Source organism: Heterocephalus glaber, unplaced genomic scaffold (assembly GCF_053883595.1).
Source record: "Heterocephalus glaber isolate CG9 unplaced genomic scaffold, H.glaber_assembly_v1.0 deba00001613, whole genome shotgun sequence".
Lineage (NCBI taxonomy): Eukaryota > Metazoa > Chordata > Mammalia > Rodentia > Bathyergidae > Heterocephalus > Heterocephalus glaber.
In genome coordinates this window covers 37,082,305-37,110,220 of record NW_028258384.1, presented here as the reverse complement: position 1 = coordinate 37,110,220, position 27,916 = coordinate 37,082,305, and the positions used below count along the sequence as shown (strand labels likewise).

The window sequence follows — 27,916 nt, the reverse complement described above, 5'->3', positions numbered from 1 at the left end:
ACATAGCTCTGTTGAGAAGCTATCATGGTATTTTAGAGAAACATTTCATATATGTAATATACATATTATATATTATATATTTATATTTGTGATTCACTTTATTCTGAAGATGCTAAAGCTCCCAAAGGATCTGCTTACATAGAGATACTGTATAGTCATTGTGATAGGAGGGGATTGATATCTTAATGTCCATAAAAATTGGTTGCTGATATCAACTCTACCAAGTCAGAGAGTGAAAAATGAAGAAAAGAAATTCACCTTTAAAGATAATGTATACATTTTAGGATACTAGTTGTATGAGTAATAAAAGAATTTGTTAGAAAGCAATCCCATCTTATTCTTGTTTTCTAGTCAACTGCTAGGTAAGCAATTAGAGAAAATTTTCCGTAGAGCTTCCATGGAGCATCTTGTCTCAAGTTGTAAGATATTTATTTAGTACATATATAAAATAGCAGAAAACCTGGCCTTTACCTTTTGCTTTTTAATATAGCACCTTGTCTTAGTTTCTTTTCTTGTTGCTGTCACCCAAGTTTAAAGGAGGAAAGGTTTATTATATCTCATAGTTTGTAGAGGTTTCAGTTCATAGTTGGCTGGCTCCAAGGCAGGGTGGCACAGCAGAGGGTCATCATTGAGGAGAAACAGTTCATGGTGGGCAGAGGGCAGCAAAGTAGTGAGGCAGCAAGCTACAGTGATCACAGTAGCCCCTTTTCTGTCCCTTATGTACTGTCCAGGCAGGTAGCACTCACACCCAGAGAGGGCCTTCCCATTATCCACCCCCAGAAATAAGCCAAACCAATCAGTGGACTAATCTAGTAATCACACATCTTTGATCCCAGAATCATACACTCTAGATCCAGCCACCTCTGAAAAGTTCTGCCTGTGACTATATGAGACTTTAGGGGGATATCAAGGCACAAGCCATAACATACCTTTAGTGGTAGGTTACCCACTGCCTGAATGCCAATTTTCCCCTCATTTTTATCAGTGTATATTGGTTATATAGATCAATGAGTTTCATTTGGGCAGGTATGTATGTGCACATAACATACTTTAATCACCCTTCATCACTCTCCCCATGCTATATTTGATCTTATACTTCAGTCATCCTTTTTCATGCTACTGAACATTTGGCTCTTGGAAGAAGCTAACTCTTAGTATTGATTCCTAGTTTGTATACATGATTTATTTACAAACCTGTTTGCCATTGTGGCTGTCAGAACTTGGCATAATTTAGATCTTTGAGGTGGGTGATTGAAGTGCTTGAATGAAATATCTTTGCTAATGACTGACTAGAGTATTTTAAAGAAAGAATGTTCTCTGACTCACCAGTGTAATATAAGAAATGTATGACATATGGTATTTCCGCCTAAAATTAAAATATGTAGAAAGCAGAAATGTATCATAGTATATCAATATTACTGTGAATATTCATACTAATACAGGCTGAACTGTGGTTTATTTATCTTTTCACAAAATGTCCTAAAATGTGTGAATTAATTTGTTTCATAAAAACTGACATGTAAAGTTGCTTTTAATTGCAACAATTCTTTTTTGGACTTAACTATTAACTATGGCTGTCATTGGTTTGCTACACAGTCTAAGTATCTACTATATTAAACTTCATTTAAAACCACAATATTCTTAGCCAGGAATGATGCCACACACCTGTAATTTCAGCACTCAGCAGGCTGAGGCAGGAGGACCACCTCAAATTTGAGGCCAGCCTGGGCTATATAGTGAGTTCAAGCCTGCCTGAATTACATAGCAAGGCCCTGTTTCAAAAACAAACAAAAACCCCCACAATATTCTTGATGCCATTTTATTATAATTGATACTTTACTTTTTGATGCTTAAGAGGTCATACTTACAGGCAATGCTTTTACATAAAAATTAAGGTAAATATTCTGGTTTCAGAATATTAGTTTGTTAATGTTTGCTGTTTCACTTCACCTCTGTGAGTCCTGCTTATATTTCTATGCCAAACTGAAGATTATCAAGCTTGATGAAAGTTTATTTTATCCCGGTAGTTTAGTTTATGGTATTTTGGACATAGTTTATAGTGCATATTTCCTTTTCCTTGTGCCAGTTAGCTGTGAACAAGTTTGCCTTATATACTGGCTTTCCTAGAGGGCAATGACTGCCTTTTGGGCATCTATGTATCTTTCATTGCACCTTTCACAGTGTATACCTAGCCCCTGTATTTTTATTGATTGATTGATTAATTGGTACCAGGGATTGAACTCAGGACCTTGCGCTTGTCAGGCAGGCATGGTGCCACTGAGCTAAATCCTCGGTCTATGTACTTTTAGAAAGTATATATTGAGGATGTCTAACCCTCCCCAATTTTCTAAATTAGACTTATGAATCAATCAGTAACTTGTAGTTTAAGTGAGGAATTCAGTAGTAGTCCATGACGGTTAAGGCGCTATAGGCAACATTGCCCAGATTTGAGTACCTACTTCATTGTGAATGAATTGTGGAACTACTTAACTTGTAAATAAAATGTTAGTATCAACCTCCTAAATTTATTAATGAATTTTAACATAATAATTTGTTAAAACATTTATCGTGAGGCCAGGGATTTAGCTCAGTGGTTCCACCACCTGCCTCACAAGCGCAAGGTCCCGAGTTCAATCCCCGGTACCAAAAAAAAACCAAAAAAACATTTATTGTGATGACTAACACATAGGACATATTCAATATAACATACAAGTTTTGCTAAATGCAATCCTATAGAGCTAGACCTTGAGCCCCTTGGGGGCTTGTGTTTTAGTCTTTATGTCTCAGGCACCTAATCTAGCATATGGTAAATACTCAATAAATATACTTGCTTGAGTTGAATTGATTGATTTACCCTATTTTTTATCTTCCATTACAGCCCACTGTTTGTAACATGGAAGATTGGTCGAGACAAAAGATTGCGTGGATGCATAGGTACTTTTTCTGCCATGAATTTGCATTCAGGACTCAGGGAGTACACACTTACCAGGTGAAGAACAATTTTTGTTGCCTCTGCTTCTGCATTAAAGAAAAATTGCGAAACTTGAGCCTGATATTTTAACTCTTTTTCCTTTACTGAATTGTCACCATTCTTCCCTCCTTTCATGTCAGGGTTTCCTCCTCTTTGACTAATTACCTTACCTTTCATAAAGTGTTACTAATATGTTACTATAATACAACACTCTGTGATTACATGTATTTTGCAATAGCTGTTTTGAAGTATTTTTTTGTACGAATGGCCAGGTTATTCTATATTACTTGAAAATCAATGACCAAATGTCCAGGGGTTACCAAAATACGGCATTTGCTTAAAAGCCATCATTTCCTTCCTTTCAGATCCTTTTAAAAGTAATTTATGTCTCTTTTGTCTTACATATTTTGTTACACCTTTAAAAATATACTTTTGAAACTGAAAGGAGAACCTAGGAAGAAAGTGATGTCACAGGCTGGTAGCATAATCATTTGCATTCACACTTTACCGTGAATTAATTGTAGTGCTTATTTTGTTTCATCTAATATAAACACAAAGTAATGAGTACCTCGTTACAGTTGTTAAGTCTTTGTTCTTAATTCTGTACTCAAGCTATCAAGCATGCCATCAGAATTTTGTTCAAGTTCAGCTTTCTAGCAAATTGTGTTCCAAAATTATTTCAAACAAGAAAATTCCTTAATAAGTTATTAGTAAAGGAATTTCCTGTTTTTTTTCATATTTTAGTGTGATTATCTGACACAGTTTCTGTAGTTGTAATATGTACAGTGTACACCCGAAAAGAAATCGATCTTCCCTAACTATTGGTACTTGGGGAAAGTTGCTTAACTTTCATAGATACAGTAGTAATTATAGTATGGTCTTCTGTATCCTTAATAGGGATATTAGGGGAATGTTAGGAGAATGAAATAATCATCACTTTGCTGCAGGATTAATGTAAAACATTCATTATTTTACAGTAGAATTGCACAAATGTAGGCTTATTGGCACCAGTTAATAAAATACAACTGAGTTTAATAATTTCACATTTGAAGGTATGTAGTAGCTTACAGTTGCAAGTTTTTCTCATCTTGTAGTGAAGCCCAGAAATAAAAAATGCAATGGCTTACCTTCTTTTTAACTTTTCTAAGGTATTAGAAACTGGGTGTTTGGAATTGATTAAATAATATACAGGCTGTAAGGGGTCAAAATACATATCCTGGAAATAACCACAACTTTTTAAAGAGAGTATAAATGCTAGCCTAGATAAGTTAGATTTTTTTTGACATGGAATACAATGGGCTCATTCTGAGACTTTAGAAAATTCTGCCAGTGACTGCCTTTTTGGAATAGATGAATATGAAATTACTCATTTGATAAATAATCATAGACAATTTATTGTATATTTGCCAGAAAAAAATTTATTCTGATGAACACTAGATATTTGGCATTGCCTGATTCTGTGGCCAAGTAACTTTTTGAAATACTGATAAAAATATGTAAACAGCTCTGCTCATTGCAGGACTTCTCAGAACCTTTTATGTTAGTAGTGTTATGAATCTCTACTACTATAGATATAGAATGCAGTGTTTTCCTGACATCAGCTTATTTGACTACAGTTCCCTATTTTTCCTCTTACTCCAAAGTCTTACGTCATTAGTGTTCCAAGGAATACATTTTTGGAAACACAAGTCTGATATGACGTTGGAATTTTACTTTATATTTGTGTAGTAAAAGTACACATATATATTTGATACTGTCGAAATCCTTTGTGCTTCCTAGGGAAATAGTGGCAGAAATCTCATAAAATAACATATACTTTAGAAATTTTTAGTAATAGTAGTGACTGGTAGGAGTTTAGTTTTGTTTAAAATAATAAATTCTTTGCCTACATTGATAAGAAGTGATGAGACTATCCAACTTTTCTGAACTTGTGGATTCATCCCCAAGGGTAACTACCAGAAGAATTACAGTATATTTTTTTCCTAACAATAATGAGTTCTGAGAACAGTCAGACTTGGAAGTTTTCCTACATTTGTATTTACCCTCATTGTCTGTGGCTCTTCCTGCTTACTTTTCAACTTTTTTCCTCATGTTTTTATACAACTTCTTCAAATTGTATATAGCACATTAAAGAGGAATTTATGTGTGTATGAATGTGTGTATGCATACTCATACACATACCTAGTTTTACTCTTCATTTTTGTTTGGTTTAATATTTTTTTTTTTTATTTTTTGGTACTGGGGATCAAACTCGGGACCTTGCGCTTTTGAGGCAGGTGGCGGAACCACTGAGCTAAATCCCTGGCCCTGGCTTAATATTTTTAAAAGCATATTAAAAGTCAAGTTATTTGGAAGAGATGAACAAAAGAAAATAAATGTTACAAAATACAATTTGTCTTTGCTGCCTAGATTTATTTTAGAGTTGCAAACTATGGATTCATTTAATGATGTTTCAATATAAAGTGTTTCAATTCAACAATGTGCTTATTTCTATACGTTGTATGTTGTTATGACTATTTTTAAAAGCTACTATTAGAATCTATTTTATGTCAACCATTGATGAGTTTTATATGCACAGTTCTCAAAATAACATTTAGGTATCCACATTTTTAAAATAAAGAACTGAGATTAAATAAAGTATGTAATTTACCCGCTCATATCTCTAGTAAGTGGTAGAACCAGGATTCAACCTCAGACTGTGTGACTGCAAAGTCCATGTTCTTAACTGCTGTGCATGCATACCACTGTCATAGTAAAGTTGTATGTTCTCTCTAATTGAACTGTTGAGTTACTTTAGACTGTGGTAAGACCTTATAAATAGTAAGACAAAAATTTTCTTATAATGTATGTTTTGTAGCCTCATCATGAAAATAGTACGTTTGAAAGTGGATTATTATAAATTTTATAAAGCACAGGCCAATAATTCTTCAAAATTGTACTTAGGAGTTAAGATTGACATTTCAGAACATTATTTAAAATTGAAAACATTCCATAATCGCAGTATAATTCAGCATAGCATAGACTAGTCACAGTAAAGTTGATGTGGATTAGTACTGTATAACAGGATAATACTTATTATAAAAATATACTACTGTGTGATATGAAATTGTATTTTTTTGCTGTTATAGCCTAGACTTCAAGAAGAATATGGGCTTTATGAACATAACAATTGGTGATTCCTAGAGTCTAGTCTTCCCTTTATAACACACAAAATGAATAAATTGAATCAAATGAACGTAGGGAGCTGAGAGTTTATAAGATAAAGAAAAGCAAAACAAAAAACAATGAAATTAAAGACAAGGTTTAAATGTTTTTTAGGAAAATTAGGATATTAAGTTACTCTTTTTTTTCATTTGTGATTAGACTGAAGTTTAGTTTTCAGAATGTTACTCTGCTATTTTAGACATTAAGTGGATACATTCACACTGCTATACAACCTCCACCATTATCCATTTCCAGAATTTCATCTTCTTCAACTGAATCTCTGTAACTATTAAATAAGGAATGCCCTATTCATCTCTCCTAGCCCCTGGCAATCACCATTCTACTTTCTGTCTCTCTGAATTGGACTACTTCAGTCCATATTTGTCATTATATAACTGACTTATTTCACTTGGCACAATGTCTTCAAGGTTCATCCTTATGGTAGCGTTTGTCAATTTCCTTCTTTTCAAAAGGCTGTATGTGTTTGTGTGTGTGTGTGTGTGTGTGAGAGAGAGAGAGAGAGAAAGAGAGAGAGAGATTGAGAGAGATTTTGCTTATTCACTTATGCATCTGTGGATCCTGGGTGACTTCTACCTTTTGGCTATTGGGAATATGCTGCAATGCATTTGGACCTACACATATCCAAGTACTCTTTTCTTTTAAAAGTTAACCATTTATAGAAGACAGTGATCTAATTTGTTTGTGACCCCTTAATTGTTAAAACCTTTCTTTAAAGAATTACCAGGTACTTTTAAGATGAAATGTCTATGCTGGATTTAGTTTTGATGTATAATCATGCTACTTTAAAGTGAAAATACTTAATTTTAATTTAGTCAGATTTTGTACTCTCTTAACTGAAATTTTATTTTAGATTGAAATAAGACCTTATTAATAGGCTGAGGATTTCTTCCAAATTGTGAAAATACGTAGTTTCTATGTAAATGGCATGAAAACTTTGTGAGAATTACAATATGGAACTTCTCAGTAGATTACTTTTTTTCCTGTCTTTGAGGGCTCTAGTTAAAAGCAGGAAAGATTATAGCAAATAAGATACCAGATGGAGAGCTTAGACTCCTTGACAAAAGTTTACCTATAGAAATTGGAGGGCCGGGGATTTAGCTCAGTGGTTCTGGTGCTTGCCTTGCAAGCGCAAGGGTCCCGAGTTCAATCCCGGGTACCAAAAAAAAAAAGAAAAGAAATTGGAGACAAAATACACAATTTATTGTACATTGTCAATGCAAGACTTCAAAGTAAAACTGTTCTTTGTCTCAGTTGAAGAAGACCAATTCCTATTATTTACCAATAATTTCTAATATTTACTTGGATTTGACTGTTATGTGTTAGAAAGCACAAAGATTTATTTCTTCTCTTTTAGTACTCATAAAACATAGTTTTATATAGAAGAGAATTATGATTAATGGAGATGAATACAAAAATCTCAGTTAAGGAAAATTCCTTAAATTTTTGTCCAATTGTCCTGAAAAGTGCAGATTTATTTCTTTATGTAAATTCAGATCGGTAGCAATTGTTCTATAATATATAAGTGATTAACAGATGTGTTTTTATTTTGTAAGTAGAGAAATTGGTCTATACTCTGACTTCTTGGCAGTGAGATAATTATGCAGGTGCTGGCAATATCTGAGCTTGATTCTGATCTATACCAGTTTTGTTGCATTGTTTAATTCTAAGAAATTAGCAATGGAGGTTTAGTCCTTTCTAGGGAATAGGATAACCACATAAAAGGTGATGCATCTGTGTGTGTGTGTGTGTGTGTGTGTGTGTGTGTGTGTGTGCATGCGCACGTGTGCAAGACAGAAACAGAGACAGAGAGGGAGAGACAGGGAAAGAGGGAGAGAGATTGCTCATTACAGATGTTCACTTTCTATTAGGTTGTTTGAGATATTGAAAATAGTTAACAAACCTATTTTATTACTTTCCAAGGTTCTAGCTCTACTGGGCACTTCTAGATGAATAGATGCATTGTAAACTAAATATGCTTTTATGTTATGGGGATATAATCTGGCATTTTTCTTGAGCCGTATGAGTTTAAAACCATTGTAAGCAGCATAATTATATTTCTCCCCTCAGGGTAGACTATTATGTGCTGATTCTTATTCTTGATATTTTTAAGGTAACTACATTTGGCTCATTTTGAATAATTAGATCAATCAAGTCTTCCTTTCTCTCATGTGATATTAGTTCTTTGGTAGCATCACCCAGATGGATTTTTCTTATGAAAAGAAAAGCTGTATATGAGTCATTTCTGACTGTATCTTATTGGCATGGAAGCTTATTTCAAGATGGTAAAGACAGACTATATTTGGCAAGTGTTTGTGGCAGGACTCCTGGTTATAGTATTCTTTTTTGGGAAGTAAATTAGATACAGCAAAAACACAGGGCAAAATTAATTAGTTTAATTATAGCTAACATTTGTGGCCCTTTTATAAAAAGGACAATGGCCTCAGTCCTAAAATATACCTAATTTGATCTTTGCTCATTTCAGTTTACTACCAAGTGAGAACTTACAGGTATGTGTTTGTGTGTATGTATATATATATATATATATATATATATATATATATATAATATAGTCAGATTTTATAAGCATTTAATTTAAAGTACAAGTTGGAACCTAGATTTTTGTGTGCTCTTACTTAACATTATCCATTAGAAAAGCTTGGTGAAGATACTTGTCTGTAGAAATCTATTATCTTCGTTTCAGTTGCTACGTTAATACACTACTTTCTTATCCTTGTGCTAATGTGCAGAAATATGGCCAAAAATTGGCTCGAAAAATGTGGAAAGAGAAACTAAAAAACAGGTACCATTCCCAATATGAGTAATAGCTCTTGAATTATAGAAAATTGTCCACACTCATATAGCACTTATTGCCACAGAAATTAAGTGTAATATGTATATCAGGGTCTAATTCCTTATCACATCTTTCAGATCTTCAGATTCTCTCCAGCTGGAATGCCCCTGCTACTGTAAGAGCCACAGGCACAATGCCTTTGGGCAGAAAAGGCCATCTGTAAAAAAGTGTGAGAGATGCTGAAAATGGGCTTTAAAGGTATCAGGGCCCTTGGTTCTTGAGTTTGATAGGGAGAGGGAGAAATTGACCCTCTTAGCATGTGTATATAAACTACGTCTACACTTATAGAAAGCTACTGTCCACCCCCATCATGTTTAAACAGTTCCTCCTGCAAATCTGATTTACGTTTGGCTTTAGGAGTTTACAATATCTTCGGAGAGATAAGTTATGTAAATACAGTCTTAGGTATAATACAATTTTTTGCCTAAAAGGCAAAGGAGATGATACTGGATAAACACACATACTCTAAATCTGTAATAAAAGTTGAAATGTATATATAAAATTATTTCATTTTGTTCATCCCTAGTTTATTGTATGTAAAAGCAAAAGACTATATACCGCTTTCTAGTTTGTTTTTACTCTAGATGGGGGGAAATAAGGTCAAAATTACAAGGGAATGTTTAAATCATTATCAGCAAAGTAACCATATACAAGATGTTGGATATTTTGAGAGATTAGTGACATTTATAGAGGAAAATGAATTTGGTGCATGGTGAAAAAGTCCTCAGAAATTGAAGATTCTTAGAAGTGCACACACACACACACACACACACACACACACACAGAGTCTTCCAAACCTTGCTTAAAACTGTGTTGGATTATAGCCCTAATTCTTGAAGAAAGAATAAAATTAATAGTTTAGATTCCACTTTATTCTTGTCCCATTAAAGTGAATTCACATTTTGTTTCAGTACAAAAACTTGTATCAGCTTCCTTTCCTAAGAATCATTGCCTGAGTTAGTCTTCATTTCTTTAGATGAAAGACCAAAATGGAAAAGCTAAATTAAAATACAATATTATATGAAGTTATTTTATTAGATTTAGCCTAAAATTATACTCTAGGCATTTAAAAATATATTTATTTTTGTCTGAACATCTACATCTAATAAATTTTGGTTCTTATAAATGTCTAACATGTTTGAATAATTAAGGCTTGAATAAACAAGAAAACAGATTTTTGTGTTAGTGTTCTGGAAAAATAAGATGGCTATATTGATGTAAAATCAAGGTGATGATTGCTGTCTAGAATATCACACAAATGATATGCTTTTACCACTTCTGATGGACAATGTTGCTAGTACTTTGAGTACTTTAAAATAATTGAGTTTTGGATTTTGTGCAGCAAGTTAATACTAAATTTTTAGTTAGGATTTTATGAGCATAGAGTAATACTTTTTAAAATATTTTCTTAAAAGGCAAAAGAGGCAAAGCCTTTCTCTGTACTCTTTGCCTTTCTCTCAAACTTTAAAGTGCCTCCTATGTGTAAAGTAGCAGTCCTTGGGAAAAAAATTTTTCTTTTCATTGCTGATAACGATTTGCTGTTCTTCAAAAGCTAAATGCTTACTAGCCCTTTATCATGCATCATAAATGTATTTTTCTTATGAACAATTTCCATATTTTGTTAGTCTCTCATTTTTTAAATAAAGAGCAAACACTTGTGGTAACCTCTGTCATTATATGTATTTGTATGTTTTATAAATATATCAAAAAGACATGGAGAAATGAATGGTAACTTGAAAAATTTTGGTTGCAATAAGACTTTTATAGGTGCTGGGAATTTTTATAGATGGAAAACAGTATTTAATATTGTTCTGTTGAAAATAGAACTCTAATTATTGTTAATATCAAATCAGCAGGGTATTTCTTTTCAGTATGTTTAAAATGTAAAAGTGAGAACATATATTTGGATTCATAAAATACACTTGGAATTTATCTTATGTTCAGAAAATTCATTTATATTAATTTTACAATCTCAGCTCAAAAATTATCCTGTGAATGTGCATATTAAAACTATTGGCTCATCATTCAAATTAGATTAGCATGTTATTATCCCCATTTTTAACACCGATTTAAAAAAATTGTACACTGAAGTGCTAATGTGTGTCCTTCCTAGTACTAACAGTGAAAATTAGAAAAGGCCATAAAATAAATCCCTTAGAAGCTTTAATTATAAGAGCTTGCCCAGTATTCAGCTTTCTGTTGCTATATCCAACTTCCTTCAGGATTACATTATATCTCCCAGAAAGCCGATTCAAAAGATTCCAACTATAGCCATTTCACTAGGAATGACAGGAGAGAGAACCTTTTCTAAGTACTTCAGCTTGCTTTTTAACCTAAGCTGTTCTTCTGAGATAACCTTTTATTGTCTAGTTCTGGAGAAATAAGTAGTCTAAGCAAACATTCAGTAAAATGAAATGAGTAGAGCTTTGTTATATATAAAAAGCAGTAAACAATTCTTCACTACTTGTTAGGCTTATGGGTTCAATCCCCATTTGGACCAGTACTCTTTGTTTTGTTCCATACCACAGACTGTACACTAGACCTGGATAGACTGGTACAGTGGGCATTTGACAAAGTGTGCATGATTCAGTACCAAAACCAAGCTGTAGCATCATCTCAGCATTGGAGCTTGCTACATTTGGAGTACCCCAAATTGAGCTTTCTCATAAATAGTTGATAATAGTTAAAATAATCACTGCTTTGAATCTACAAAAGATGAGAATATTTAAAATGTTAATTTATTTTCCAAAACCCTCTGACGAGAACCAACATGACACAATAAAAAGCTGTTTGGAGTGGCAGTAGAACCAAGAAAAAAAAATTTCTGGTTGGAAACCTGGCCTCAAATCAACCTGAAGGAATTGTTTATTGTTTCCTCTTCCTGAGTTTCCATGCTCTAATAAAGAGCTGTGGCTAGGAATGGGAGTCAGCTCAGATAATTTTACACTTGATCTTAGCCAAAAGGCCAAGAAGCGATATTTTTTTTCTTTCTCTTTTTTTGGTACCAGGGATCGAACTTGGGACCTTGCGCTTGAGAGGCAGACGGTGGAACCACTGAGCTAAATCCCCAGCTCTCAGATAATTTTCAATTTCAATTAAAGCAACTCTTAAATATTTCAGTGATAAAAGGATGACTATTAAATTTACAGGATTATAAATATATTTTATAAAAATAATTGCTCTTTTAAAAATTTTGTTCCTTAAAAGGCTGCATTTAAAAATTCTCAGCTACTGTGCATTGAGATATTCCTCTGCCCCATATATCAGCTTACCAGTGTGTCTGTTGTCTTAAGAAAATGCACCTTTCTAGGCTTTTGCATCTTCTGCTTCACAGGTTTTATTATAATGCTCAGAGCAGCACACTGAGCCTGTTAGCCAGCATGGGCACAACACCAGGCTCTCCTTACTTGGTATTAATCCTTATATTTGAGACAAAAGTCTTGCTGTGTCTACCCTTCTTGGCTAGAGTAAAAGCAAAGGTCATTACAAAATGTGTATTTCACTCAGAGTAAGTTAATGTTCTACAATGCCACCATGTTCTGTTTGCCCCTGCCTCTCTTCTAATGCCCTACCTCTCCCTTACCACCTCCCTTCACTCATTTGGACTTAGCCATGCTAGCTTCTTTGTTTTCCTCTGAACACACCAAGTGTATTCCTTCCTCAGGGCCTTTGCTCATGCTATATTTTCTATGTGGAACAATATTCTCTCAGATATCTATCACTCCCAGATGTTTATCATCTTGGCTCCTTCACTCCCTTCAGATTTCTATTCAAATGTCTTACAGTGCTGCATCCATTTTTATAGTAATTGTAATACTTAGTTTTTAATTTTACATAAGCTTTTTTGATATTTTTAAGTCCAGAGGTAGTGTAAGATTATAGAAAGAGCATGGACTTTAGAATCAGCCATACCTGTTATCTACTGGTTCCCCTAATTCTTAGCTTTGTGACCTTAAGAAAGCTAATGAATTTCTGCTGAGTGTTGGTTTCCTCATCTCTAAAATAGGCATAAGGCCAGTGTGATAGGTTTGTTATGAGGATTAAGAGACATATGTATATAAAGTATTGACATGTACTAATTATATTTCTATTTCAGAAAGGAATTAAGAAATGAGAGTAGCCAAGAAATAAAATTTAAAATAGAATTTTAACAAATTCAATTGTTCTTTTTTCTTAGACACATATAGGTTAACAAGAGATTTTTCAATATAAAAAGAAGCATTATCAGAAAGTAAGTCAGTGACTACAATCCATCATCACCTCACTTCTGTTCATGTAATCCTTTTAAAAATACACACAAATTTAAAACTGACCATTGAACATAATGGTATCAGTTGATATTTCTAGTTAGTTTTACCCTCCAAGTATTTCTTGAATCCATCCCTTCCTCTCCAGCCTCAATGCCACTGTCTAAGCCTGGGGTCTCATTCTGGCTTAGTGGTTTACCTACCTCTCCTCAAAACCATTCTGCACAAGTCACCAGAGTTATCTTTGTTGACATACATTTGTGTCATTCTCCAGTTTAAAGGAGCTATTATTACTCCCCATAACCATAGAGGAAGGCCCATTCTTCTTAAGAAGCATGGTATGAGGCAGAATTATTCATCACTTCCTAAATATATTCTTTCATGGCTCTCTGGCTTTGAAGATTTTTTTCTCTGCACCATGCCTCACACCTTTTCCACCAAATTACCTTCTACTCATCCTTCAAGACTCAGCTTGTTACTTCCATTATGAAATTTCCTTGACACTCCCCAGCAAAATTGGTCAGTCTCTGTGTTCCCATAGCACTTTGTCCAGGCCTCTGTTATAACATTTAACCCACTGGATTATAGTTATTAACTTTATATGTTTGTCTCTTCCTTTTGAAATTGCTCTCAGCAATAGATTACCAAGTTACATCAAAGAAAATAAACAAAAACCAGACTCATTGCTTTGTAGCAGCTTTACTTGATCTTGATAGCCATTTCTATTCTCTTCCCTTTCTTCTTGTGTTAGCTTTTGTCACCTTTCCTTTGTTGCCAGTGTACTTGAGCCAGTAAGAGTTGCTGATGCTGATGATAGAGAGGTGGTTTAAGGCCAATTGGAGTTAGACTGAGCCAGGGGACAGAGATCCTCTTACAGAACATTTTTGAAAACATTAACATAAGATTGATCTCGTTTTATTAAATGGATTACAAGTGATTAAAGAAGCACAATAAGAATTGATGCTTACCATGGAGCCACAGAGATAGAAGAGATCCTTAGCAGTCATCTCATCCAACACCTATTAAATACTTTAATCTGTTTTAAGATCTCCCAAGAAATAAACTTCTGGTTTCTATATGAATATCTCTGTTGACGTGGAACTCCCTACCAATTAAGTAGCTCATTTCATTTTCAAACACTTTTAAACTCACTGCCACGACTCTACTTACCACATAGTGCTAGCTGAAATTCTAGAAGTCAAAGATTGCCTGTAGTTAGCACTTTATTCTTTATAGAAAGCCACATTAACCAGAGTAGTTAAACTTGCTCTCTGAATAATGGCTGAGTCTTTAGAAGTTTAGGAGTGGTAAGATACACAGGTTGAAAATTGACTTCCATCCACTCACCCATAACAATTTTGACTGATCCTATATTACTGAAACCTTTGAAGCTACTGGCATCACAACTACTCTCACTTGCTGCATTAGATTTCTGGAGTTGTCTGGGCCACGTTGCTTAGACATTCTAAGGTAGAACCAGTACTGTTCTAGATCTTTTAGTTGCCCCCAACACTTTATGGTATGGAATTGGAACTAGAGTTAGAACACAGGTCTCCTTACACTGTCTTGGGCTGTCAATACATTTTCCATGTAGAAAGTATCCATTAAATACATGAATTTATTTATTTCAGTTTTATGTTAAGAAGCATACGGTTTCAAGGAATCCTGTAATTAAATAATCAATAATGTAAAGACTCTAAAGTTACTGCCTTCTGTCAAGTTTTTGGTATATTTCCATAAAATGAACAAAACCTTTAGAGTTTTTCAAAATCAAAAATGTGGGAGTAAAAGAATATATTACAGAAACTCAAAAACCTTAAGATATTCTTGTTTCAGATTTTTCTTGTTTTAACATATTATTATAGTAATACATCCTAATGATAATAATAACTTATTTTGTGTGTGTATGTGTGCTGGAATTGCCTTTAATATTTTATGTAAGTTACCTCATTTAATATTTTCTTTTTTTTTTGGTACCGGGGATCGAACTCTCGGGTCCTTCTGCTTGTGAGGCAGGTGGTGGAACCACTGAGCTAAATCCCCGGCCCCCTCATTTAATATTTTCAACAACTGTATGAAGTTGAAAGTGTTTCACTTTTATTACAGTTGCAGAAAACCAAGGCTTAGAGAGGTTAAATAACCTGCTGAGTGACAGCTAATACATGATAGCATCTGAAGTTGAACCTGATTTTATCTTAAACTCCAAAACCTGTATTTTTAATCATAGTGCTATACTGTTTTCCAGTAACATCAGTCCCTATTCCTTGGTGAAAATTTCTTGTAAACATTTGCTTTATTAACTCAGCTGATATCCCTTAGTCTCTGCTCACAGAAAATAAAATCTTTGAGTAAGCTTTCACATCATTTGGGGACTCAGTTTTTAAATTTGGTTTTCTAAATTTTTCTTATACACTCTAGTCCCTATTTCCAGTTTCATTCAACTTATTTTTTTTTCTTTTAGAATCCTGAGGCCCTATTATCTGCCAGTGTGCCTTTTTTCTTCATAGCTATCTTGTCAGTTCAGTTTGGTATTCTGAGCTTCCATAGTCGCACCAGAATTTAACATCTCTTTCATACACATGGCACAAACTTTGATTTCTTTTTGTACAACATTTATACTTAACACCAGCAAATTTACATGGAATATCATTTTGGCTCTCAGATTCTAGGCAGACATAAAACTCTGAAATCCACTGTGAGCATTGAAGGCCTCAAGATGGATTGACCGGGGCCAGGGATTTAGCTCAGTGGCTCTGTGCCTGCCTCACAAGCACAAGGTCCTGAGTTTGATCCCTGGTACCAAAAGAAAAAAAAGGATTGACTATAAAGGACTATGGATAGAAGTCCTAGCTCTGGTCTTCTCTACAACTAGTCAAAAGGGAAGCATTACTTTGTGGATAAGAAGTTAGTCCATTCCTTAGAAATTAGACTTAAAGAAACAAATTCCAAATTTCTAGGTAATTTAGACCAAATATATTGCCTTAATTTTATTTTACAATTTGAAGCTCCTTAAACAACTTTCTATAAAAAAGAGAGCTATATGAACAGAATACAAATATATCTATGACATCTTTCTTATAGAAATAAAAAATACAAGGAATTGCATATGTGTTCAGAATCTATGCCTATTTTACCATTAGATTTACTTAGATTTCTTACAATAGTAGGGTTTAAGAAAGAAAATTATCCAGACTTTTTTTTATAGCTGAGGTTTAAAGATCTGAGTAGTAAAAGGCAAGGAAGATTTTTAAAATGTATACAAGTTTATGGCTGTGTAGTCTTTTAAAATTTTGAGGTAAAAAGTAATGAAAACTTTAGAAGCATATGCATTATTAAATATCTTGTCTTTTTTTCCCTCTGATTCTTTCAAAAAATTTTGTCTAAAACAAATAATATGTCATTTGGAAGCCTGTTGTCAAGATAGATATTTAAAAATTTGATAGCAAAACACTTTAAACTTTTTACATATATGTTGCTTGTGAATTATAATAAAATTAACAGCACTGTTAACTGGGATATTGTCTATGTCATTTGACATTGTCCCTTTGTTTCTTAATAGGATTTCAAAGACTTGCTATTTTTTGGTCTTTTAAAAATTATTGTTAGTACATATTTGGAGTACATAATGATTACATTTATTATAGGGGATTGGTACATGTACATAACACATTTCAATCCCCCCTTTTCTTTTTTGAGACAGGGTCTTGCTATCTAGTCCATGTTGACCTTGAACTCACTGTGTAGCCCAAGCTGGTCTTGAACTCATGGTACTCTTCCTGACCCAGCTTCCCAAGTTCTGAGATTACAGGTGAGGGTTCCCTTCTTTTTCCCCCTCCCTCCACCCCCTTTTATTTTTCCAGGATTAGATTCATCTGTTTATAAGATAAAGTTAATTATTACATATACAGATTGAAAACCAGACTAAAATGCCAAATATCATATAAAACATGTAAGGCAGTTGTACTAAGTCAATGTACACTTTTAGATACATTTTCTGCACTGGATTATAATTTCAAAAAAAAGAATTTTGCAAATGTAATAAGTTATCATTAACATATGCAAGTCCATATGCTTGATCATGGCAACATGGCAAATAAATGATGGACTGGAAGAGAAACCAGGAAATGGCTGGAGATCCTAGCCCAGAAATTGATCAGACTTTTAGTTTTGGCATTTGTAGGCTGAAGTCATAGGCCAAAGAGGTGAAAGAAAAGAGTGATGGGGTGTGGTAGAGCAGAAATTCTGCCAAATACTTTGAGTATCAAAGTTGATTGTTGCTATTCTGATATTTAAGGTTTGTCCCATTTTGAGTTAAGACTAAGACAACCTCCCAGAAAGAAAATTAAAAAATTTCAAAGCATGTGAATTAGTAAATGCTCATGACTTTACACTTTGACACTGCAGATTTCATTTTTGTGTCCCAGAGGATTCAATTAGAGATTTTCCCAAACTCCCCAGATTTACTGCTTTTTCCCTTTGTATTCTTTTTATTTTTTTATTTTTTAAAAATTCTTTTATTGGTACATTTTAAGTATACAACACATTTACATTTTTCATTGGGAACTTGTACCTTTACATGATGCATCTTGGTTCTCATTTTTTCCCCATTCCTAGCCCTCCCTTCACCCCCTCCACCCTTCCCTATTTACAAAGACTTTGCTTCCATTTTTTCCATTTCTCATCATTTTTCCTTTCCCTTCGTTCCTTTCCCCTGCCCCTCCCACTACCCCTATCTCTTTGGACCTTTTCTTCCTATTTTGCATTATCAATTATTCATTCTAATCATTGGTACATTTTAGGTATACAATATAATGACATTCATCATTGGAAATTTACACCTTTACATAATCTCTCTTGGTTCCTATTTTTCTGCCTTCCCCTGCCCTCCCTTCAACCCCTCCAGTCCTCCCTATTTACAAAGACTTTGTTTCCATTTTTCCATTTTCTCATATTAATTCCATTCCCTTCTTTCCTTTCCCCTACCCCTCCCACTTCCCCTTCCCCTTTGTCCCTTTCCTTCCTATTTCACATTATCTATTATACCTTTTAGTCCTTATTTACACTTTCAGTTTCTCACACTAGAGAAACTATTCGGTATTTATACATATGTATCCTATTTATTTCACTTAAGAGTATCGCCTCAATGTGCATCCATTTAGCTATAAATGTCTCTAATTTCTAATTTTTTGTGGCTGAGTAGTACTCCATTTTATTTTTAAAAAACCACATTTTCTTTATCCAGCCTCCAGTTGATGGGCATTTGTGCTGTTTCCAAGTTTTAGCTATTACAAATTGTGCTGCTATGAACATGGGTGCACATATATCACTGTGGTATGATTCTTTTAATTCTTTGAGGAAGATACCCAGCAGGGGAATAGCTGGGTCAAATGGGACTTCCAGTCCTAGTTCTTTGAGGTATCTCCATATTGATTTCCACAGTGCTTGCACCAGTCTATACTCCCACCAGCAGTGGAGCAGGGTTCCTTTCTCCCCACAGCCCCGCCAGCATTTGTTATTGGTTGATTTCATGATAGCAGCCATTCTTTCTGGAGTGAGGTGGAATCTCAGTGTTGTTCTCATTTGCATCTCTTGAATGACCAGTGATGTTGAACATTTTTTCATGTATTTATTTGCTATTTCTACTTCTTTGTCTGAGAAATGTCTGTTCATTTCAGGTGCCCAATTTTGGATTGGGTCTTTAAATTTGGGAGGTCTGATCTTTTTAAGTTCTTTATAGATTCAAGATAGTAGACCTTTGTCTGAGGAAAAGGAGGTGAAGATTTTTTCCCACATTGTGGGTTGTCTCTTCACACTGCTGGTGGTTTCTCTTGCTGTGCAGAAGCTTTTTAATAAGAAGAGATCCCACTTGTTGATTGTTTGTGCTAGTTCACGGGCAACTGAGGCATTGTTCATAAAATCTTTTCCTATACCGATGTCTTCAAGAGTTCTACCTAACCTCTGTTCCAGCCGGTTCAGCGTTTCTACTTTAATATTTAGATCTTTAATCCATTTTGATTTTAGTTTAGTGCATGGTGAGAGATACAGGTCTAGTTTTAATCTTTGGCAAGTTGAAACCCAGTTTTTCCAGCACCATTTATTAAAGAGGCTATCTTTCCTCCAGTGAGGGTGTTTGGCTCCTTTGTCGAAGATGAGGTGGCTGAGTCTGTCTGGAGTTGTTTCTGCATCTTCTAATCTGTTCCACTGGTCCTCAAGTCTGTTTCTTTGCCAGTACCATGCTGTTTTTATCACAGTAGCTTTGTAGTAGAGTTGCAGGTTGGGGATTGTGATACCCCCTGCCATGTCTCTGTTACCCAGAATTGCTTTTGCTATTCTGGGTCTCTTCTTGTTCCAAATGAATTTTTGGATTGTTTTCTCAAGGTCCATGAAGTATGCTGCTGGGATCTCAATTGGAATTGCATTGAATCTATATAGCAGTTTTGGAAGTATGGCCATTTTCACTATACTGATCCTTCCTACCCAGGAGCAGGGGATGTCTGTCCATTTTCTGATATCATCTTCAATCTCTCTTTTCAGAGTGCTATAGTTTTCAGAGAAGAGGTCTTTGATTTCTTTCGTTAGGTTGATTCCTAGGTATTTCAGTTTTTGAATGCTGTTGTGAAAGGTGTATTCTTATAATATATTGTTGGCGCCTCTGATCGGCCTTGTTTTATCTTGTCTAGTTAGTTTCTTCCATGCCTCTCTGCTTACATCGGTAGCCCCTTGAGGAACTAGGCTAAATTTTTCATATCTTTGCATCCCTTAAGTAGCTGAGCGGGTTTAAACATAGATCAAAACAAGTGTTTGAATGAGTCAGTTCCCTTAGTGTACTGAAGTATTTGTTTACCAGGTGGGTAGTGTAATTAAAGAAAATGCTGAGAACCACAGCCTATATAACGTAAATAAGAAATGAAGTATAAAGCATCTCTGAAAATATAAGTCATAGGAAAATAAGTTAATTTACAAAAGTGATTTACTTTCATTTTTAATGATGTACTTCTAAGGTAAGAAATATCTATATTTTGTTTTCTATTTATAATTTTAAGTCAATGAAATTTTGCTCATTACTTTATAATTGCATTACTAGACTGTTAAGGGAGCTTTAGGTAGACAAAATATTTAGATATTCTAGGTGCAACTATAATTTGCACTATTACAGAAGTGAAACAATTGAAATGTAAGTTTAAAATGTGCTCCAATGGAAAAACCTATGTATAATAATTTTTTGGATTTTTTGGTACTGGGGATCAAACTTGGGACCTTGCGCTTGCGAGGCAGGCGCCGGAACCACTGAGCTAAATCTCCGGCCTATATATAATAATTTTATAAATAAAATGACTGAGAAATAGAAACAGCCTGAAGAAAATAAATAAGGATGCTATTTAATGTCCTGTTTATTACTTATAATTGCAACTTAACGGGCATTTGTAATAGAAGATGCTGTGAGGCTACTTACTAGAATTGTTCCATGGAGGACATTTTTTTCACAGAAGCTCCACTGCGCATATATTTTTAAGTCCCTGTAAGAGACAGACGGTTATTTCTATGAAGTTTTGTTTGTATTTCCTAGTCCTACTGAGGTTGGGTGAGTGGGTGATGACTTTTCAGAAGTACTCTTTCTGTGATGGTTGAACACTGGGAGAGCCAAGTTTTCAAGTAAGTAATTCTAGGTCATGGCTTCACATTATGCCATTTATTAATATCTAGTTAATTATGTTTGATTCTGCTAATGGATTAAACCACTTAGAGAACCTATGTTGATGCAGAAATAAAACTTGAATTCAACAAACAAATCAGTGCCTCACATCTTTTTCGCAAGAAAGAAGAGTCAGGCTGGGAACTGGGACATTTTTATCATTATACTTAAGTTCCAAAAAGGTTTTTTGAGATACAGCCTCTAAGGGCTTCTGTCTGTAGTCATTAATGTGGGAATATTCATTACCAAATAGATCCTACCCTGTTTAAGCTTGACTCCTTCTCATTCCCCATTCAATAAATACCACACAGTAAGTTTCTGTGTAATGAATAAACAGTTTGAAGGTTAGATGGAATGCTTAATATAATAAAGTTTGCTTGTAGTAGGAAAAAGTCCTTTTGATATTCATTTAAGAGGAACGTATTAATTTCAACAAAACATCTGGTACAAGAAGGTTGTGAATGCAGAACATTTGAGGGGGTTATAGAAGGAGAAAGGACTTACTGTGCCTAACAGGTGCTGTAGTCAGGCTACTTCAAGTTGTAATTTTATCAGACTTGAAAATTAAATGGGATCAAATCCAGGATCAAATCTACTCAGCCTTTCTGTGGGAGATCCAAATCCAGCTGCAACAAGGACCAGTGACTGATTCAGAACTAATGTATTCTACTCAGTATCTGCTAGTTTTCATTAATATGCAATATATATATATATTTTTTTTTCTGGGTTTAAAAAAAGGCCTTTGTGGCTTATTGGTCGAACTTGTACAGCTGGATCTACTGTTAAAGGTTTTTTCATTGATCTGTTACTACAGATTTCAGTGTTCTTGCTGTTCTCTTTATTTTCTTAATAAGGTAATTCAAACTTAGAATAGTTACTATAGTTCCAAAGCTTGATTGAAAGATGTATTCAGTGTTTCTCTAAATATACAGCAGTTATAACAACATAGCTGTAGTTAAAGATAAGATTTGTTATATATCTTGACAGCCTTGCTTCTCAATTACAGCAGGCTGGAATAAGGTTTACTCATTTCAATTCCACATTTATTGAGTACTTCACTCTAAGTTACTGAACTAGGTACCGTGGAGCTATAAAGATGAACAGTACAGGTAATGTACCTTCGAGGAGGTGATAGTCTTGTAAAGGGGATTGGTATGTACACCAAAGAACTATAAGAAAGAACATAATACATGCTGCATTAGATGAAGAAACAATGCTACTAGAAGTAGAAGTTAATTATGCTTGGATAGATTGGGGAAGACTTTACAGAACTGACATTTAAACTGACCCTCTGTGGGCAACTAAGATTCAATTTCAACATTCAAAAGTGGGGATATAGAAAGGATATGCATTGTATGTCCAAATACCATCCCGAGCCAAATATAAGGAAACAGAAGTATATGTTGTTTTGTGGAATACTGTGATGAACAACCCTGCATGACTTGGGCTCAAATGGGGACAGTGGGGAAAAGATGATAGACTACAGCTAGATTTTTTTCAACAGGCACTGTATTGCCATTGAAAGATTGTCAGCAGAAGAGTCAAGTTATACAGTATGACTCAGGTTTCTTGTATATGGGATGGAATGGAAAGGATAGAGATTAGAAACAAAAGAGTTAGGATAATTTTAAATATTTTACATGAGAGATGCTACAGGCATGAATTAGGTTAGTAGCACAAGGGATGTAAAGAGACATGTAACAGACAAGGTAGTAATTGAACAAGATGAGACTGTATGTGGGAAGTAAAGTAAAAGGAGGAGTGGAAGATGACTCTAAAGGTTCCTTTGTACGTGAAGTGAAGGGGGAGGATGATACCATTAAAAGTGATAGGTAACCACAGGAACAAGAGCATATTTGACACATTGTAGAAGAGTTATTTTTAATGTCAAAGTAAATGTGAGTCTTAGATTATCTTTTGTGCTGAGCACAACTTTTTTGAATGAAGAATTCATTAAAATATTTCAGGGTATGATAGTAAGAGTGGCATATATAATTTAATATATTATTTTATATTATATTTTATTAAATGTATTATTTTAAAATATAGTAAGGAAAAGAGATGAGAAAGAACCCTGATATTTTCTCATAGCCCAAAAATTAAAAATAATTTTCATATGCTACCACTTGCTTGCAGGAGCACTGATACTTTGTGACATTTGTCAAAGTATAGCAGAACCTTTAATATACCTCTTTCTAACAAAAATACACATAAAATACATATATAAATGTACATATAAAATACCTATAAAGAAATAAATGTTTGTAAAAATTGGGCAATTATGAAATTTAAATATTTGTACTCACTACTTAAGAACATTTGGGTTTCAAGGCTGAATTAAAATGGATTCCAGGCTTCCTTAAAGGTTGACAGCACAGTTGTTGATTTGTCTAATACAATAGCAAATAACTAAATTTGATTACTATAAAAGTCAGTGCCTCTATTTTGCAGTACTTTTGTGAAATCTCTTCTCATTTGGGAAACCTTTCAGATGTTTTGTGAATATGATTTCAGTTTATAAGACTTGTTTTTATATTGTAACTGAGTGATATCTTTTTTTTTTTTTTTTTTTTTTTGGTACCAGGGATCGAACTTGGGTCCTTGCACTTGCGCAGCAGGCAGTGAAACCACTGAGCTAAATCCCCAGCCCAACTGAGTGATATCTTAACTGTGAAATTCAGACTAGTTATTATTCTATCCAAAGGGTCCTCTGCAGTGTATGGAGGAATGCCCTTTGGTACCTCAGCTTTCTTGATTTGCCTAGATTCTCAAAACTGCAGAGAGGGAGGAGAAGAGATTTTCCTGGAGGCTACAAGTCCATCCTCCATTGTAGTAATTTACATTAACAACAACAACAACAAATCATGTCCAGCAATCAGCTGGAGTACTAAGTTTTGAGCATCAGTCTTATAATGCAGTAAAAATGAACAGGTACAGTAGTACCATGGAACAATTTAAATAGTTCTTAGGTACAGACATTTCCTTGTATTTTCTGAAGGGAAGAGAATCCCTGAAGTTTATGGTTATTGCTGTATACGATGTCTAAAAGAACCCTTTTCAAATAACTGATTAGAAATACTTAATGTTAACCTATCATAATAGTCTAGCATTGAGTAGTGAAATGACTTTAGACAAGTTAAAAATCCATATTGCTGTATGATTACATTAATTTATGCAGGTATCAATTAAGACTTTTGTAATGTTCCACAGAAAAACACTCCAATAGAACAAATGTGAACTGCTTTACTTTGCCTAGCAGGTTTGTGCCCTCTGCTAACGCCATTAAATATTTGCCCAAGCCAATTTAAAAAGCAAAATTCTCTTAAAAGAGTCATGAGCTTATGGTATCTGGTTACAGATGATTTTTTTGGACTCTGGGCTCTTTTGTTCCTCTCTAGCAACAAGATAATATTGAGATGACACAGATGATTAACTTGGTACATAAAGAGACTTATATTTTAAGAGGGAGACTTTTTAATGACTTTCTTGTCCAAAACCATTTTGAAGATTTTTTTCCCCCTATAAAATTTACTGGCTAACATTTCACTCTTGTTGGAACATTGACCTATGATTATTTTATTTAGTATTCCTGTATAGCCCTTCAATAGGATACCTACCAATTTTAGTGTCCCAAATTTTCTTAAGCAGACACATTTAGTGGCTCTAGTATTTTCAAAGTTTCCATAGAAATAAGTCTTGGAACCATTTTTTTATCTTACTGCTCTGACTTACAGTTATATATATGAAAAAGAAGAATCTTATCGCTTCAAACCAAGCAAAATTAGTAAGGAACTCATGATGTGCTAGTTCAGTGTTCCTTGTGATTAAGAGAAACTTGTATAAATCTGAGACCTTACAATATAATTAAAATGGCCAGATCTATCTTTGCGCCTTCAAGGCAGTGAACTGTTCTTGCAGAGGGAGTGGTTGTGGAGAGCTTGACAACTAAACCTATGCTAAGGGAAGTGAGAGCCAGTATGGATGTGTGAGGAGTAACAGCCTCCGGAAATGCTTCCTTTTGAGTGATGTTACCTTGTTGGCTTTCACCTAATATTTATTTCATAATAACTAGATATTTAGTAATTAACTGACAGTTTTTCAAAGAATTTTATTTGTTGCTTTGGCTTTCTATTTGTTTTAGTTTAGAGATATATAACTAGGGGTGGGCTGTAAGCCTTTTTATACCCTTTCCCCTCTTTTATGACTAGCTGTATCCTAAGGTACGGTAACTTAGTGAGTAGTTAAACTCCCTGAAGAGGCTTGACTTGTATGTTTCCATTACAGCCATATCTTGGTATTCCACTGCTTTGAAACTTGTCAGATTTGATACTTGACACATTTTGACATAGGAATTTTGTCCTGGTACCTATCATTTGTTTGGTACTCAACACACAAGTAGAACTTGTTGGAGACCATTTCTAATTGCCTCATGACTTGCTACCCTTTCCAGCCTAAACAATTGGTTTAATACTTGTTGGTTTTGGTACTCTTTGCAACTCCTGGAACCAATTAATAATGAATATTAGTGACCTACCATAAGACTAAAACTTAGAGCCCTTTGTCACAGTAGACAAGTAGCTAACAACACCGGAATGGAAGTAAAAGCTCTCAAATATAAAATAATTGGCAGACCAGTATAATAAATAATGAATGAAATATTTACTTTAAAAACAATTTTGCCTGACATAGTGACACAGGTAACTCAAAATGGGCTGTGTGTTAAGTCTTCTAGAGATCTACTTTTTACCATACACAAAATATTCATAATTATGATGCTGTAGTGTCTATAAATGGTTAATTCTAAAATCTGGAAAATACTTTGCTCTCTAAACAAGTGCTATACTTTCATTACAACCTTAACTACAAAGTTGATTTGCTTAGCAGACCCTTCTTTTCTAGACTTGCAAAGGGAAAATTCAGTGTAGGTCTACTTGAGCACAAACTTTGAAATAGTGGAACCCAAATTAACAAGGTTTTATTCTATTATGAAGACTTTGTTTTCCATCATTGATAATTATTTCCAGGAAAGTTAAGTCCACAGGAAATATTCACGCAGTTTTCTTAATGTTGTTTACTAAAGTCTAAGAAATGGTTTTTAGTTACATGGGAGAAGGGCAAGAATACGGCAGGGGAAAAGGAAAATGAGGTACTTATAATCTAGTCTCTTAGATTCATGGAGTATGCTCAGAGAAACATTTTCAACCAATATTATATCTTGTAAAAGGCAAACCAGACCTTAGAATTTTAAAGTCTATGTGACTGAGAGAATGTGTGCTGGTGCATATTAATGCTTTAACCCTCATCAGTGTGGTAAGTTGTGCGAACCTCTGAGTTGACAAACATTCTCATGGCCCCACCAGATAGGCACCCTTCCCACCCATCTTCTCCAGAGGCAGCCATCTCTGACTGGAGTATTCTGATTGCTTCAGAGGCTAGATTTTCAACAAGTTTCCTTTTTCTCTTGGATGCTTACTAACCTGAAATCCTACAGAGAACAGAAAGAGTAGCCATAAGATTTTTTTAAAGGATTTTTTAAATTTGTGAAGTAATGTCTGATTTGTTAGTCTTGTGTCCACTTGGAGAGACTGTTGCTTGTTCTTTTTTTTTTTTTTCTGGGCCTGCCCTTGATGTCTTAGGATTCATCCAGTCCCTTTATAAGAAGACATGAAAAGCATAAAAATAAGCTAGTAAATATGGGTCCCTATATGTTTCAAGCTATAGCAAAATAGTAATAATAGAACCACAAATATAGGAAACTATTGAGCTTCTTCAGAATGCAAAGCATCTGTGTTTCCCTAAGGGGGGAAAGACCTATGAAATCAAAACAACTACTCTATGTCTATATCATGGAAAATTATCTATTTATACCTATGTGTTTTAGATATAAAAATGTTGCCAAACTGTACTGCACCATGAATGCACACTAATTAACTAAAAACTAAAATGACCAGTTACCACCTTCTAAATGAACAGCATTTAATAGAGAGAAACAGGAGAAGACAAACTTAATAGAACAGTTTTTAAGTTCATGAATAAAAGATATTCATAAAGTGTAAGAAGAAAAGGATATAAGGCATATATCATACAGGTACGAATTCCATATGATGAATGTGATCATCATGTGTATCTAAATTGTACCAATAAAATTAATTAATGATAAAAAAAGAATATAAGGGAACATTGACTGTTTAATAAAATATAACTGATAGGGTCATTCATGTTTATTATACTAACAATAAATGTTTATTAAATATGAGTAACTTACATTCTTTCATTTATTCATTAAATATTAATTTACCAGCTATTCTATACTAGGCACTGGGTGTACAATGGTGAGCAAAAATGAACATAGTCAATATACTCATTGAATTTATGGTCTAATGAAGTTATACACATATACATAGGTATAATTAAAAGTTAATTTTTCATTAGGGTTTTTATAGACTTTGCTTAGGCTGGTAAATTTTCTACAGATGGGTTATTATCCATAAAAGTTAAGATACAGCAAGGCTTTGTGAGTTTGGGTATCTTACTCTTTTCCTTTTTAATATCTAAAATGTGAAATAGTTTATAAGATTTATACTCATCATTAGGTGCTTTGAGGAATTGCTAGTCATGTTATAGCAGCATAGTAAAACTTCCACCCATCATAAAATGATAAAATTAAAATAGTTCCATGAAGCAAGGTGTTCCACAGGACTTAATCATATGCACCTGGATATGTACTTTTGGCACATGGCAGGTGCTCAGATATTTGCTAAAGTAATTAACTCTTGTTCATAGATATTCCCTTCCATCAGTAATCATTAGGACTGCCACTTATTTGTGGTAAATTTTGCTACTAAGAGAGATAGAGTGATTGTCACATGACTAATTTAAATTGCATGGCTTTTATCCATTGCATTTTTCCATCCTCAAATGATGCTGTT

General features: G+C 34.2%; 1 protein-coding gene across 2 annotated transcripts in view; it reads left to right on the top strand.

Moving 5' to 3' along the window:
• Window positions 1–27,916, top strand: part of Ammecr1 (AMMECR nuclear protein 1) — a 131,214-nt gene that overhangs the window by 59,783 nt on the left and 43,515 nt on the right. Inside the window, exon 2 of one of the 2 annotated variants that reach the window (XM_004861437.4) lies at window positions 2,879–2,989. The exons of the other annotated variant lie outside the window; for it this stretch is intronic. Coding sequence (XP_004861494.1) covers window positions 2,879–2,989 — 111 coding nt within the window. The remainder of the gene's footprint in view (window positions 1–2,878; window positions 2,990–27,916) is intronic. 2 annotated transcript variants of the gene reach the window in all.